The 16,721-nt window shown below is 41.8% G+C and overlaps 1 protein-coding gene across 1 annotated transcript in view; it reads left to right on the top strand.

Moving 5' to 3' along the window:
- The first annotated feature begins 239 nt into the window (after nucleotides 1-239).
- The window catches only part of btbd8 (BTB domain containing 8), a 32,735-nt gene continuing 16,253 nt past the window's right edge, over nucleotides 240-16,721 (top strand). The window contains exons 1-9 of the mRNA XM_080429823.1: nucleotides 240-509; nucleotides 1,185-1,315; nucleotides 4,521-4,697; nucleotides 5,544-5,662; nucleotides 7,019-7,136; nucleotides 9,682-9,771; nucleotides 10,914-10,994; nucleotides 11,097-11,193; nucleotides 12,442-12,533. Of these exons, the coding sequence (XP_080285949.1) occupies nucleotides 1,206-1,315; nucleotides 4,521-4,697; nucleotides 5,544-5,662; nucleotides 7,019-7,136; nucleotides 9,682-9,771; nucleotides 10,914-10,994; nucleotides 11,097-11,193; nucleotides 12,442-12,533 (884 nt within the window). The 5' untranslated portion in view covers nucleotides 240-509; nucleotides 1,185-1,205. The remainder of the gene's footprint in view (nucleotides 510-1,184; nucleotides 1,316-4,520; nucleotides 4,698-5,543; nucleotides 5,663-7,018; nucleotides 7,137-9,681; nucleotides 9,772-10,913; nucleotides 10,995-11,096; nucleotides 11,194-12,441; nucleotides 12,534-16,721) is intronic.

Below are 16,721 nucleotides of genomic sequence, written 5' to 3'. Positions count from 1 at the left end.
GCCACGTTGGGCTTGTTTTCCCGTAAAGTTGCTTGAAAATATTATGAAAAATATTCCAAAATCTAATTTTTGTTTTTTAGCAAATAGCAGATATACAAGCTCTTGTGAGCTTGTAGATAGGCTATTTTCGCTTCTTCTGAGCTTGTTTTCATAGACTTGGTTGCTTGTTTCTCTCGTAGGACCTGGCAACACTGCCTTCCAGACGGGCGGCTGGTGAACAGCGTGCAATGATGTCAACACAGACGCAGCTCTGCTCTCCTACGCCCATTGATATGGGTCAGTTAATTAGTCATAACTGCTAATTGGTTATCGTTACTGCTGCACCGGCGAGTTACTAGTCACTGTTTGCTGTAAACAACCAACTTATTGCTTGCATTCAGTTTTTATTTTCACTAGTAGTAGGTGTTGTTGAGTGAAGGAGATCCCGTCCACGGACTGGGCTGGAGAGATGACTAGCTAGCCCATCGCTAGCCTGCTGCTAACTGGCCGCATAGAGGAGGAACATGAGAGTGAGTGGCTGCATTAATGTGATCTGACCTAAATGGAACAGTAGTTATTAGCTGCATAATATGTAGTTTTGTGCCGATCAAGAGGTGTGTGTGTGTGTGTGTGTGTGTGTGTGTGTGTGTGTGTGTGTGTGTGTGTGTGTGTGTGTGTGTGTGTGTGTGTGTGTGTGTGTGTGTGTGTGTGTGTGTGTGTGTGTGAGAGAGAGATGGAGTGTGTTTGGGTGTGTGAGAAGAATGATGGGGGGGGGGGCATGAGTGTGTTAAATAGGTTTTTGAAGGTGAATTCCTGCTGATTTTGAATCAGTATTATATATATGCTATATGCTATATATGTAGCCTATGAATGAATGAATGAATGAATGAATGAATGAATTGAATACACTGCATGGACCCCAATGGAAACATGCCATGGTGCTTTCTTGGGTTTTAATCATCTCAGTAGACCTTGTATAGAATTGTACTTTCTGTGCTTTTTTTGGCAAACTGTTAATATAGTATTAATCCATATTCAATCTAAAATTAGCTTGTGTTGTAATATCTTTTGTGATGAATGCTATCTTGTCCATCCTTCCCTTTGACCCGCAGTTCAGCTCTCAGTCGGCCTGCTTTACAGTCCAATAAAACTAAGATAAGCTAAATTGAGATAGTAGTTAAACTGAGATTTGTGCCTTCCTGCAGTGGTAGACGGCCAAATAAACCATGAGCGGTGTAGAGGAGCAACGCAAGGCTTCGTTCCAGGCCAAGGAGCGGAGACACAAAGCGCAGCTCAAGAGATCTTTGTCATCAGCCTTGTCTGAGGACTTGAACAGGTAACACTATTGTACAGAGCTCAATGATTGGTTTATCATGTGGTATACAGGCCTTAGTCATGTCTGTGTCAATCATTTACACTGAGTGATAAACACAGGTCACACATGCATCCCATTATCACCTGACCAAGTCCCTATAGTTTGCCTTCGTGAGTTACAGGAAAACAGGGCTGTCATTTGCTGATGTAATTATTACCACGCAATTACATTGCATATTTAGTCGAGTCGGCATTCATTTGAATGCAATGGCACCTATGGAAGCTTCTCATTTGTAAACACCATCATAGTTGCATAGTGCATGAAAGCTGCCTTGCATGTCAGAAAGCACCAATCTGTGTGTGCTTATACAGTACTGTGTATATATAAAGTGTGTATGTGTGTGTGTGTGTGTGTGTGTGTGTATATATATATATATATATATATATATATATATATATATATATATATATATTGTGTGTGGTAGATCATATATTTGGTGTACGTGTTGTTATATGTAGGTTGAGCCAGAAGGATTTACTGAAACAGAAACAGCTGTGTAGGAGGAATAAGCCATACTAAAAAGCTGAGGTTGCTGAAGTTTAAACGGTGAGGTTGCTTAAGAAAAAAATCTTACACCATGGCAAGAGAGAGCATTGCAAGACAAAAGGTGGATAATCCTGCATCAGCAAGGTCACAGGCAGACATTTTGAGGCAGACCGGTGTGTCCAGATTATTATTGATGTTGTTATTATTATTATTATTATTAACAGTGAGTGAACCATGGTGTAGGTTCCTTACAGGTGTGTGGCCATATTTCAGTAAATTGAGTTGGCGGTTTGGTCAGAATTAATGGTCTCCTCAATGCTGAGAAGTACAGGCAGATTATTCTACATCATGCAACACCATCAGGGACAGGGAGGCATCTGATTGATTGATTGATTGATTGATTGAATACTTTATTAGTCCAAATTCATAAATGTAAACATCACGTGGTACAGTCCAACATTGAGGCTAAAATGATAACACAAAAAAGTCCTGGAGACTTGTTTCCATTGTGGTCCTATGTATTCAATTAATCAACATCCGACTCAAATTCATTCTGCAGCATGACAATGAGCACAAACACAGCCAAAGTCATGAAAAAACATCTTAGTGAAAAGAAGAACAAGGAGTCCTGAAAAAGATTTGGTCCGCACAACACAATCGAGTTTGGAGCAACCTGCCTACAGAGTACATTTAAAAACAATCTTTGCTCAAGTGTACCTAGGAGAATTGTTGTTATAACGGCAAAGGGTCATCACATCAAATATTGATTTAATGCAGGTTTTTTTTTTGGTGTGTGTGTGTGTGTGTGTGTACATGTGTGTGTGTGTGTGTGTGTGTACATACATTCTCTTAGCTTCTTGTCTGTCTGTCCACTCATAAATCTGTGAGAATAATGTGCTATCTGTTGCTTTACACTAGGATCATGGGATATCCCTTCTATGAAGCATCTTGCTTGACACATAAGTTGTCAGCTGCAGCATGCTGGAAAATGTTGGTGTAATTCATCAGTGCCATCTGTTGGTGGGTCAGCGACAGTGTAACTCATGCCGCCCACGCCTCACCCATGCAGTTATGGGGTTGTTACAAGGGTGCGGAGGAGGGAGGGAGTGGAGGATACTTTCCTACCCTGCGTTCCAATCCACTATAAATTTGTCATCACCTCTGGGAATCCCTTTTTAAAACCGGAAGTTGCACGTACGTCACTTAAGTGCCGTTTCATGATTAATAATTCTTATTAATAATAACTTGAGCCTATAACTGAAATGTCCAAGAGCTACCCTCCGAGGGCCAAGGGAACACCAATGATTCTCAACTTTTTTTAAGGACCCTTCAGTTTGATATGCATACGATTTCTCTGGTATCTTAATTTATACTGTAAAGTCCTCAGTATTCACTCTGAGAGTGTACAAATGTATACTCTATTAACTATTTAGAACCCCCTGAAAGACCCATGGGGCTCCTCGGACCCCACGCCGAGGGCCAGTGAGCTCAACTGTACACTGCAGGGGCCTTAACTGTCCACAACGTTCCCATGCGATTTGATTGACCCAACAACCTTATAAAGAATTGAAGAAACATCCATCTTACAAGGATGTTCAATTGCAATCAAACAGACCTGTCTTCCCCTCCCTCTATGTATTTCCGAGAGACTTGGGTTGAGGACCTGGGCGTACTGGATTGGAACATTTTCTTGCTGGTGGTGGTGACCCCATTCTCATTCCCTGCCTGAGGGCTACAGAGGGAAATGGCCGCTGCACCAGCAGTTGGAACTCTTATAGTCCAGTTGGCTTGAGGCCGACCACTTTCTGGGTCACCCAGTTCAGTCATCTAAATGGGATTTAATGATGGGTGGTGAAGAAAGGCCCCGAGGACTGTGCTCACTTCTCAGACTCAGAGTCCCTCTGAAATAGGAAATCAGGCCATTAGATTAATCTTTCAATTTCACCAAAGTTGTAAGTGGCCTTAAGATGACGGTACGTTAACACCTCAGATCTCGCAACAAACGGTCTTAATACCTTATTGCAATAAACATCATGTGTGCACGATAAGTTTGTTTACATACTTTACTCACTGTAGCTTTACCTCCTTTCACTCATTCGTTTGTTTTGGATTGTGATCAGTGTGTGGAAGTGATGGAATGTTCCCTCATATGAAATGTGCAGTTTATTTTAAATTGACAAGGTTGATGCTGTGCTGAGAATTTGATGTTTTGCCCTCTGATCTTTCCCTAAAATTCACATTTAAAGCAAATGATATCGCCCGAAAAACCACCCTCGAATTGTGTTGTAGGCCTGTCACAAGTATTACATAATTATTTTCGCGTAGAAGAATGTTCATACATTTTCAAAATATAGCGTGAATAAGTAGCTCTACAATCTCAACGCATCACGCTAAGCTACAACATGTTGTGATTTTGTAGATAGCTACCTTTTACATATTTTGAAAGTATAAAATTATTAAATATGTCGGTTTCATTTCTTTAGTATATTGAAGTTATTTGTCATATCTGCCCTGTGAAACTTTGGTTTTCGAAGCCTAAAAGCCAAACAGAAATCTTTATTTATATGTTCCAATGTTCAATGATAAAAACACAAATCGTCAATCGCATTTATTTGTATGACAATTAATCGTCAAATAAAATGTCATGATCGTTAAATCCCTAGTTGTGATATATCCCCAGGTTGTTGCACGAGGAGCTGGAAGCTGATGTTCGAGTGTGTGCTGGGACCACTTCACTACAGGCCCACAGAGTGTTGCTTTTGGCCAGAGCTCCGCACATCCTCAGAGGGGCTCACAAGGACACCAATGAAGTCCACCTTCCTAACATTGTCAGCACGGATCTCAAGGACTTCCTCAGGTAGGTGCAAGTAGCATGGGCTCACGTAATGACTGAGCCATGTCATCCAGTTCTAAATGAAATGGGATTCCAAATGAAATGGGTCTGGTTCAAACTGACACTCATGGAGTGGAGTTGTGTGTCTTTTCTCTATTGAATAGCATTTTGGCTCTAATGTTATCTCTAAATGTTATCACCACTTAGACAACAGTTGATTTCACTTTTAAGGCACCCTTTAGCTTTGTGTTGGTGGTGTTGCAGTTCCCAGGCTTTTCTTACAGAGGGCGCTAAGTCCTCTGCATTTAATCTGTTAGATGGGTTGGTGTGGTATTTGTTCTTTTATGTAGGTTTCAAATAGCACTGTCATTCTTTTTGTTTATGATATAATCGCAGCAATAATGATAATAGTAATGATAATATTGCATTAATAATTTAATATAGATAGATAATCAACTAGTTACTGTTAAGGCAGTAACGGCCAATTGATACTGTCCATGCATGTTAGTTAGCTATTTAAATCAGGACTTGTTAAAAGAGCTGTCCTGGTGTGACAGCATTACTATGGTGTCAGGTAGCCTATGCAAGGTCTTTATTGACAATGCCATAGTGTGAGGGGAAACAGGGTAGACTGGGCTCTATCAGGTACTATAGATGTGTATGGGGATTGATATAGTTCTTCAGCGACGGTATGCATGGCAACTGGTTTGTTGTTCCTAAATAATGTTTTGCAATAAAAATGAATGAAGGTCGGAACATCCCTCATAGCTGGGACCTCTGTCCTCATAGTCACACTGTGTTTACCCGAAGTGGTCATAGGTGCATCATGAGATAAGATTTGGTCATAAACACACCACTCTCTCCCTGCAGGCGAGTGTACACAGCAGAGCGGCGCATGATGTACTCATCTGGTTCAATCCCAGAGGCTGAGGAATTTGATTCAGTAATTGTTCCCGACCCGACAAACCCCTTCAGTCCTGATGACTCGGGTAAGAACAAATCAAAGCCGTTTTCATTGAGAGGTTTTAGGTTTTAGGTCTGCTTAAACTCTCTCTCTCTCTTTCTTTCCTCCCTGCCTCAGTTCAAGCCATCTCCATTTATAAGCCACTTAAGACCTAATCGTATTTAGCCTCTCGTTGGTAATGAAAATGATGTTATTTGATGAAGGGAGGTTCTACCACGCCTCGAGCCTAAATCAGGCTGGTCCGGTGCATCTCAGAAGTAGACACATATAGCTGAATAATGAAGGCACTGGCAAGAACCACAACGTTTTCATGTCTTATTACATCTTCGTCAGGTCATTGACCTGCACAAGGGACCGCACCGTGGAACACAGTCACACACTTTATTATGTATATTTGATATCTGATCTCTAATGATAGATAGATAGATAGATTTTTATTATAGTGTCCTGCACCACATGATGCCCAGCCCGCACAGGCTTATAAGACACTCACACAATGTACATACACCAAGATACACCACAAACAGAATACATAAACATTTTGATTGTCCAAGCTGTGGGTTACGGGTACATCGTCCTCCACCTCAACTGCCATGCTTTCTCTATGAATTTTCCTAAAACAAAAACTTCCTTATTGAATAGCCAACTATATAACATTCAGACATCCAAAACAAATCTGGATTCTTATCCTGCATTTTTTCAAATAAAGAGTTTCGTACATCATTGTACAGTGGACAGTGAAAAACAAAATGAACCTCATCCTCCACAACTCCCAGGTCACAAAGAACACACAATCGCTGCTCCTCAGGAATGCCAGTATATCTAATACTTTATTAGTCAGAAATGTAAAACAGCACGAAGTACAGTCAGACATTAAGGCAAAAAGGATAACAAAAAAGTCTATTAATCAATATAGCATAAAAAGATTACACATGTCATCAACAAATACAAAACACTATATGTACAGTACAAAGGAGAAAAAGGAAAAATGGTGGCAGTGAATGACACCTTCTTTGGGAATTTGCATTTACCTCCCCTTGTGGTGTCCTGAAAGATGTTTTTTCAGGCCAATTTAGAAAGAAACCTGATTCACATCTTTTAATGGATGATGTCAGGGCATTCCAGATTGTGGTGGCAGAGTAGTAGAATGAGAGATTTCTTTCAAAATTTGGGTAGTACCAGATTGTGGTCGCTCCCTCTAGTGTTGTGGCTGTGGGTGTGACTCACTTTGGAGAAGTAGTTAGTCGCATCATCCCCATACAATACCGCTGTCCTTTTTTTTTTAACAGATGTACGGATACTCATAACATGCACACTCACAGCCTCTTAAATCTCTCTCTCTGTGCCTCTCCTGTCCTTCCTCGTCCTAACATCTTACTAGACGGTGGTGTTCTGGAACCGGCCTCGGGGCTCGGAGCAGACCTGTTGGACCTCTACCAGAGGGGCGAGCAATGTGACATCACTATCCAAGTGGGGGATCAGGTCTTCCCCTGCCACAGGTATAGAAGATGTGTTGTCAGGGCTCTGTAGGCACACTCGACCAAGAACCACAATCTATATGGGTTTATTTTTAACCATCATCATGTGTTCCTCTTTATGGTGATGCCAATGACATCCCACCCTCATTTACACACACACACACACACACACACACACACACACACACACACACACACACACACACACACACACACACACACACACACACACACACACACACACACACACACACACACACACACACACGGGTGGCTCCTCAGATTTTTGGCCAGGGTCTCGCTGTTCTGGTGTGGGAGGATCAGGATGGCGGATGTGCTCTGTGTCTTCTGTGAGTATGTGTAGACAGAGATTCCTCATCTTCTAGCCACAGGCGTGCATCATAGGGCGTTAACAGTGAGTGCTCATTCAGCGATGCAGAGGTGGTGGTGATGGTGGTGGCCGGTAACCATGGAGACTGGTCTTTCCCTGCTAGTGCACAGGGAGTCAGGCAGCTAAAGAAAAGCAGCTCCTCTTGGATCTGAGCAGAGCAGCCTGCCAGACCTTTTTTTTTTAATGACAGAACGAGAGCGCTCTCCGCTGCAACACTGACACGTGTGGTGGCTCAGTGTTGTTGCCACAGCTTGCAGTGGCTCTGCCCACCACAGTCGTCAACTACCCTTACCTGACCACACATAGGAGAAGCGATATATTCAGCGAGCCATTCCATGTCCCTAGCTAAGCTACTGTTCATTCAGTTCATTCAGTGACATTTATCTAAGTCATACTTTATTACACAGGAATGAAACCACAGGGTTAGTGACTAAGACACTCCATCATCCATCATAGTCATTTAAGTGACAAGCATTTAGTCTCTCACTTCTCCAATCTTATACGGTTGGCTTCTCTTTGCCGGCATACCATTGTCTTTAAAGGCCATAGAACTCAGAATCAGAGTTTGAAAATGCAGTGCCTGATTTTGTTACTTTTTCTGTTTCTCAAACAGGGTTGCAATCCATTATAGGTCACAGACCCATTTTATGGGTTGTGAGTAAATATCCTGTTTTTGTTATATATTTTTTTAAATAGCTTGTCTTTGTTTTTCCAAATACATTTGAAAAAAAAATATATATATAGTGAAAATATCAGATCTATAAGTTCGTGTTAGATTAGATTTCCACTCACTGTGGGTTGCATAAGCCCTATTTTATGTGGCTAATTCATAATCTATTTTTGTAAGTTTGGGTCCCAGATAGACAGCACATTTGTCTTTTGGGTCTCGAGTAGAGATATTCCATTTCATTCATCTCGATCCGAAACCCACAACTTGCGTATCGGTCGATACCGAGTACCTATCCGATACCAATGGTTAACAAACAAATCTAGGAATAAATAAGAGTTAATTATTGTGAAAGTGCAATTACAACTTAGTAAAATAATGATGAAAAGAGTATAAAACGGTAGCGCAACATGAACTGAAAGATTCAAAATACAAAATAATTGTTTTCAGTAAATGAAATATCATGTGATGTATTACGTTAGCTTTTCTGATACTGGTATCGATATTGGAACAACTCTAGTCTAAAGCTGAAAAAAATTGGGAACCCCTGGTCAGAGACTTGATATTACTCCTCTAGACCATTCAATGTGGTTAAAATGTGCGAGGATGTCTTGGCTGGGTACTTTCCCTTTGCGATTGTAAGCTGCACGCTTCTCTGGCAAACGGGCGAATTGGAGCAGATTGGACTTCTGACTTAACAGATGTTTCATGCCCCAATGTATATGCACCTCAACAATCAGGAGATGTATGTCTTAGTTCACCAGTGTTGTTGTGAACATTTTTGTTTAGATTTTTAATCATTTATTTTGAGATTTTTCAAATAATTTATTTTAGATAAAGACTCAGACAAATACATAATTGTGATAACATAATCATAAAAAGCTAAATATCGATAGACACATTCATAATAAAAATAAATAAATAAATGAAGTGGTAAAAACATCAAAAGGAGGACAACACTGCAGCGAGGCGCCCCTGCCCCTCCCCCCCCCCCCCCCCCCCCAACACACACACACACACACACACAAAACATTGACGTCAAAAGCCACGGCCCACACCACCAGGCACATAACGTATGCCCAATGGTGTGAGCCGGGCCAGAAATCAGAGGAGTCACTGTGAGTGTGTGTGAGAGAGTGTGAGATGTTACTGGCATCACCTTAAAGCGGAAAGGGTAATGATGCCTGGGTAAAGGTCATGAACAGTCTGAATCAATTAATCTCTTCCATAAAGGCCAGAAAGGAGGACCACACTTCCAAAAATAAATCTGACATATCCTGCAATTCATATTTGAACCTCTCCAGGGGTAACAAAGACATGATTTGGTCAATCCACATATGTTCATTTGGAGTAGTGCCTGTATTCCATACAGTTAATGGGATTCTAGGCAACTTCAGAGATCAAAAAAAGAAAAAAACTGTTGTCAAACACCGCCCCTCCACTGTGATATATTACAGTGGTGAGTGAAACTGACCCGTTGATGCCTGCTTGTTTGTGTGAATTTGTAGGGCGATCCTGTGCGCACGATCTCAGTACTTCCGAGCCATGCTGAGTGGGAGCTGGATGGAGAGCTCCAGACATTGCATCACTCTACAAGGGTATGGCTCCCCGGCACAGTGTAACCATTATAAGATCCATAATGCACCTCCGCCTTCGCCTTACAGTGAAACGTTTCATTGTCGGAACAATGTGTGGCACATTAATTATTCATGCTTTGACACAGAGGTGTCTCTGTACCGGGGTTTCACTCAACAACACAATGTGTCTCTCCCCCAACGTGGCATAATATGCAAACACACACAGACCCACACTGCCCGACCCACAGGCCATGGAATCTCAAATGAATTGCTCAGATTTCCACCCGCCGTGGGTTGCATTGTCCCCCTCCTGGAAGCACATAGTATATACTGAATGTCTTCTGATCCACTGCCTATACCCCAGTGCAATCTTGTTGAAGAATGACTGAGGCAAATGAGGCCTACTGTCTCCTGGCGGAAAATGCGTCACTCACCCAAGCGCAGCTGATTTGAGGGTGGCGGGGGGGAGACGCCTCTGTCACTGCAAAGGACGACTGCGATGATTGGGGGTGGAGGGGCGATGCACAATGACCCTGAACTAACCCTCTGGCTGTAGTCACATGGACTGGTGCTGCTCGTGCAGTTGGGAACTCGTGACACGGGAAACATTGACTCGTGTCGTGATAAAGACTATAAACGGGTCCAGTTTTCCTGCAAAATGCTATGACTCGAGTTCTATGCATAAAATCCAGAACTTATTTTTATGAATAAAATTTAATTTTAACCAATCTGTATTGTGGAGTATGTTAATACAATATAACTAGCAGTGGTTAGAGGTGGTCTGCCTACACTTGAGAAGTTAGATGCTGGTGTCAGGTGGGACACCTACTGTTGACAAGTAGTTCTGCCAGAAGCCCATAAGCCCAATATCCCCTATGGCCAAGAGGGTATTCCATCTTGGATCAGCGGTCATAGTTTTTCCTCCCATGCGGGAGACCCGGGTTTCAATCCCAGTGAGGACACAAAACGTACGGAATGCAGTTTTAGCCCATGGTATATGAAGTCCCAGTCTAAACGGGTATTTTAAGAGGACAATCCTACTTGTTTACAGATTCATCTACAGCCTAAACTGAAAGAACAACTTCATCACACGTGCAAACATACCAGGCAATAAAAATGATTCTGATACTGCTTGTGAACTCATGCTAAGCTGTCATTTTCAGCTTGGGGCCAGAGGAGATGGAAATCCTGCTCCTGTTTATGTATGGGGCCATAGTGGACCTGCCTCCCAGAGCCAACATTAGGTATGACATGTCAACACACTGACCATATTCACATGGACTCTCAGCCCAGGACACAGGCCCATGAAACAACCTAACCTACGGCTGGTGTCATCCTCTCCCCAGTCAGGTGGTGTTGGCTGCAGACATGTTGGGTCTGGAGGGGTTAAATCATGTGGTGGAGATGCTTCTGACCCGAGACTATTGCCGCTTTTTCCCCAAGGTCAGTGTCGCATGTATTTGAAATGCCTGCAAAGACTGATTCGATGCTTAGAAGTGACATACTGTACATTGTGCTTTTCAACATTTCAGATCTGCATCTGTGTAACCACTTTCCATTATTTTATACTTTGGCTCTTCAAAAATAGCAGATATACAAGCTCGAGCTTGTAGATCTGCTATTTTTGAAGAATCGTGAAAAAAACGTTAATGTGGGCAAATATTTGAAAAAAAAAAAAAAAAATATATATATATATATATATATATATATATATATATATATTTTTTTTTTTTTAAAGCGAACATTTTTAACTCAAATCTTTGCTTCTGGGGGTCCCTGGAACAACATATTTTGAGATGGGGGTCCGCGGCCAAATGCATCTAATTTTGGAGATCCTTGACATGAAAAAGTTAGAGCAACACTAGCAACATAAGTGTTTCAGATCTTAATGGGTTAATAGTTGCCTTACAATCAAAACTTGAATGCACATGATGGAAGCTATATTTGGAGAAGACGTCTCCTCTGTTCTTTCTTTATTTTATACTTGTCCTTGTACCTTGCAGATATGTTCCCAGCCAACAAAGTCCTGCTGTGTCTCAGTTCTCTTAACGCCCTCATCATCATGTTCCCTGATACAACGTGACATGTTTTGACTCCTGTGGCGACTTGTCCCTGTACAGCAGTGATTCTCAGCCTTTTTAATTTTAAGGACCCCCAGGTTTATATATACTTTCACTGACCCCCCATTTGATATGAATCTACACTGTAAAATGTAACTGAGAGTGTACTGGGGACCACCTGGAACAAGGTCCCCTGTAGGTCCCCAGACCCCACGTTGAGAACCAGTGCTGTACAGCATGCACGGTGGTCTCGTCCCCTGTTTCACACTTAACCCTTTAAGACCTGAGGCGATTCTTAAAAATGTTTTCTAAATCCTAACAGTTTTTTGAAAAAAATCTAAAAAAAATATTTTTCAAGATTTTTCAAAAATAGCAGATATACAAGTTCATAGTGCGGCACTCGGTGCCGCGCTATGAGCTTGTATATCTGCTATTTTTGAATAGCCAAAGACATCTAAAGTGACACAGATGCGTTCCAGGTATCAATGGGTTGTTAACCATCTTTAGTTTTTCAGCTAATACCATTTGTATCTGAATATTTTATGTAAAATAATAATAATAATAATAATAATGATACACAAACTGCAAGACGCTTTCTTATGAAGATACACCCTCTTTGTTTTGTTTTCAGATGGCTGTTGATGGGGTCCAAAAGACAATTCTAGAGTGCCTATCCCTCAGCCAAGTCCTAGGCCTTCAAAGCCTCCACACGCTGTGTAAGAGGTGAGTGTGGATTGCTGCATTCATCCAGGGAGTGGATCCCACTCAAAGAGTGTCAGGAATGATAGCAGAGGTTGTCCGTAAAGGTGCCGTTGTATTGACAACTAGAAAAAGTGCTCCTCGGAGCACAGGTCTCCGCCAGGTCAGGTAGGTTATTGTGGGGCAGCAATGTTCGGAATTAGCCAATCAGGATGGAATATGAAAAATTGGCCGGAACCATCTTGATCACTTGACTATATGTGTACCGATTTGCATGATGTTTGAATTTGTAGGAGTAATATAAAAATCACACCCTGTGTGAAGTGGGCGGTGTCTTGCTAGCTAATCACAATACTGAATGGAGTCAACCAATCATGTACAAAAAATAAATACATTTATTGAAACACTCTTTATGATGGAAGAAACCATAACTTAAAAAAACTAATTTATGTATTTTTTTAAAGTTATGGTTTCTTATATAGGGCTATGCACATGTGTCATGTGACACTGGCCAATCACAGTCCTGAACAGACTGTGATTGGCCAATCACGGTGCAGGATTTGTTGTACAAATACATTTGTTGTACAATACATTTGTTGTACAATACATTTGTTGTACAATACATTTTTGGCCAATCACAGCGCAGGATTTGTTGTACAAATATCCAAACCTCACTTATAGGGGCGGGGCGGTTTCACCGCCCAAAAAAGAAAAGTGTTGCAAAATTGGCCTCCTGGTGGCGCTATAATAGGGCAATGTTAAAAGGGTGGCATTTGTTCTTCAATGTAGTGCGAATGTGCGTGCAAAGTGTCACCACAATCGGACGCTGCATTCATGATTTGTGGCATTTTGTTCAAAACGGGCCACTCCTGCAAACTTTAGATGTCAATGTTAGCCAATCAGGATGGAATATGAAAATTTTAAAAGATCGTGATCACATGACTATAGAGATCAAGTGTACCGATGTGCGTGAAATTTGGATAAATTCTGAAGGCTTAACACATTGACCGCCAGAGGTTAATCTCATACGTACTCACCAGTGCCAACGTTTTATTGTTGTTTTTTGTTTTTTTCACGTCGCCACAGATCTTGTTAAAATCCTTAAGATTGAGCTGTGCACTGTTTGTAAACATCGCGGAGATCTCACTGCTTCTACCAGTGAAGACCACGTGTCAAACGGAGCCGCCATGTTTGAGTTCTGACCGTTTAAGTTAACATGGGAAATGCGAGGATGAAAAACTACATGTTTACAGGGGCTTTTACAGGGGTTTATGTGTACGACTTAGAATGGAGACAGACGGGAAACAAAAAACGTGATCGCACTTCCGGTCGAGATCGGGTGGTGTTACACTGAAAATGGTCCCCCTAGAAAATTGAAAAAAAAAAAAAATCGAAAAAAAGGAAAAAGCACCACAGCCCGTAGGCTACGGGATTGGCGCTTAACCGTTGGATTTAACGGCCCGTAGAACTACGGGCCCGGCGGTCAATGTGTTAATATCAAAAAATGTGTTTTACATAAGTCGGCCTCCTGGTGGCGCTATGAAAGGCAAATGTGAAAAATGCAGGTCAGTTGTTGTTCCTTGGCCTCTAGGGAGTGTGCGTGCAAAGTTTCATGCAGATCGGTGCAGTTATAGTTAAAAACACAAATCGTCCATTTATAGCGCCACCATGAGGCTGATTTGAACATTTTCAAGTGGCATTTCTTCCTCGGCCTAGTGGGAATGTGCGTGTGAAATCTCACGGAAATCGCAAGCTGCGTTCATGATTTGAGGCATTTTGTTGAAAACGGAGCAATCCTGCAAACTTTGGAAGCCAACCTTAGCCAATCAGGATGAAATATGGAAAATTGGACAGATCCGTGTTGATCACATGACTATAGAGATACTGTGTACTGATTTGCGTGATGTTTGGATAAAATCTGTAGGAGTACTGTCAAGAAATGTGTTTTGCAAAAAGCGGCCTCCTGGTGGCGCTATAAAAGGCTAATTTGAAAAATTTGGGGCAGAGGTTCTGCTCTGGCATCCAGGGAGTGTGTGTGCACAGTTTCGCTGTGATCAAGCCAACGGTGCCGGAGATTAGCTGTACACAAAATGACAGAATGACGGACACACGGACGGACACACGGACGGACACACGGACGGACGGACAGGGGGCAAAACATACTCTCTCGCCATGCCTTTCGGCCTGGCGGAGACAATAATCTGTCACCACAAAGGAATGCTGTTAGCAGTTGATGTAGGATCAGGAATATGCAGTCTTAGCAGATTTATTTTTTGTTGTTTTTGCGAAACTACATTGTATTGCAATCATGATGAATCTCTACAGTTCCAAAATAACCTGTGAAATCTTTCAGTTCGCATGAAGGAATCTTCAATGCACTTTTACAATATTTGCCCAATTGGCAAAGCTCTTGTCCTTGTTCTCTTTTTGATTTGAAGTTTTCATCAACCAAATCTGCACGCTCGCATGCTTCAATAAATTTTAATGACAACGTTATGAGCCTGGGCTCGAAACGTTGTCATTAAAATGTATTTGAGCATGTGAGTGTGTGGATTCTATTATTTTTCATGATCCTATCTTAACTCGGCAAGTTATGTGCGTAATCTATCAGCTTGTAGTATGTATCAACCTACATTTTTCTGCAAGATGTGTTTTAAACCTTTTAGCATTTATTTCTGAAAATAAATAAGCTTCTTTTTTACTGTAGCAATAAACAATTTGATAAATGGACTTCATTCTGATAAGTAATAGCTGTGTCATTGTTTGAGGGTCACCAGAGTTTTGAATTAATTGCACTAATGAAAAGTTATGGCAATGTCTGTAAAATAAGCCGTACTCAATCGTGGCCTTTTAGAGCCATCATTACTGTATGGGAATATTGCACCTGGTAATGCATTCGAAACACACCAAAGGTCAGGAATAGCTTGAAAGCGCACTAGAATGTGAACCATGTGCTGTATGTGCAGTTGTCCTATCTGCTGAGGAGATGCCCTTTCATTTTGAGGATTTACACAATGTTCATCATTTGCCTTTCTCCGCATACTCCTCACTCCAGCTTGAGCTACTCTCTTCAATGCTGTCACGTTGCCAGTATGGCACCATGCCAATATCAACTCATTTTAATTAACACACATGAACTCAGGGTGTTGTTGTTTGAGCTCAGTGGGCTATGGCGGCATTGTTGTGCATTCAGATCCAACAGATGAATAGTGACAAGTCTCTTGGAAGTTTCCTGTCTCTGACCGATATTCAGTATCAATGAAATTAGTCCAGGCGTGGGATAATTGTAAATAAATATACACACAAGTGCACAAGTGCACCTGAGCAAACCTGAAGTTCCACTTAAGCCACTTAAGCCACTGTTGCTGATTAGCCTTCTGGTAATTTTAGTTCCCACTGCAGTTGAACGTGTAGAGAGAAGTATGTGAATGTAGGTCAGAATATTAGAAGCTGTGGGCTTTGATGTTCTCTGTCTGCGTGTGTTTGTGTGTGTGGGGGGGGGGGGGTGAGGCTGGTTCATGATTCCTCTTCTGATGTGATGAGTCACCCTTGTGTGATAGTAAGTTGAGCTGTGCCGCACTGTGCAGCACTGCATCATTGATTCCACAGCCTCGTATACTGTAACTAACTAACTATGCCTACATCTTTTGTAACGGGGACAACGGGTGCATTAAGATTGTTCTGAATTTCATTGATTGAGGTAGTTAGCGTATGATCAAATCTGAGAGCGAGGGACAGAGAACTGGGCACTATTTTGGAAATGTGCCATGCTTTCAGAGTTTCAGGATTCTTTGGCTGAAGTCACCCCCAAGCTGCAAGCCAGCGAGGTTAATGAATCTGTCTGGCCTGGAATTTGGCAGCATAGTGGCTTGTCTGAAACGGTTCCATCACAGACCTGACCTAAATTACAGATAGAACTCACTGAATGTTCAATTCAGATGAAACGCCACTTCCTCCTCCTAACCTTATGGCCCACTGCTCACACTGTGAGCATTGTGTCACCACCACAGCTGCGATATATCAGATGATGGCCTCACACACAGTAGACATTGTTTGAAGATAATGTACTGCATGACAGAGAACCAGTGATTTACTGACGATTTAAACTTTTAAAGGCTTTGAGAAGTCAACTTGTCCTATATGGTTGTAGCGGCCGTAGCTGGGTGGGTAGAGAGGCGGTTTGAAAATCGGAAGGAAGGTCGCCGGTTCGAC

Source organism: Gymnoscopelus braueri (assembly GCF_963280865.1).
Source record: "Gymnoscopelus braueri genome assembly, chromosome: 6".
NCBI classification, from domain to species: domain Eukaryota; kingdom Metazoa; phylum Chordata; class Actinopteri; order Myctophiformes; family Myctophidae; genus Gymnoscopelus; species Gymnoscopelus braueri.
This window is presented reverse-complemented; position numbering and strand designations above follow the sequence as displayed.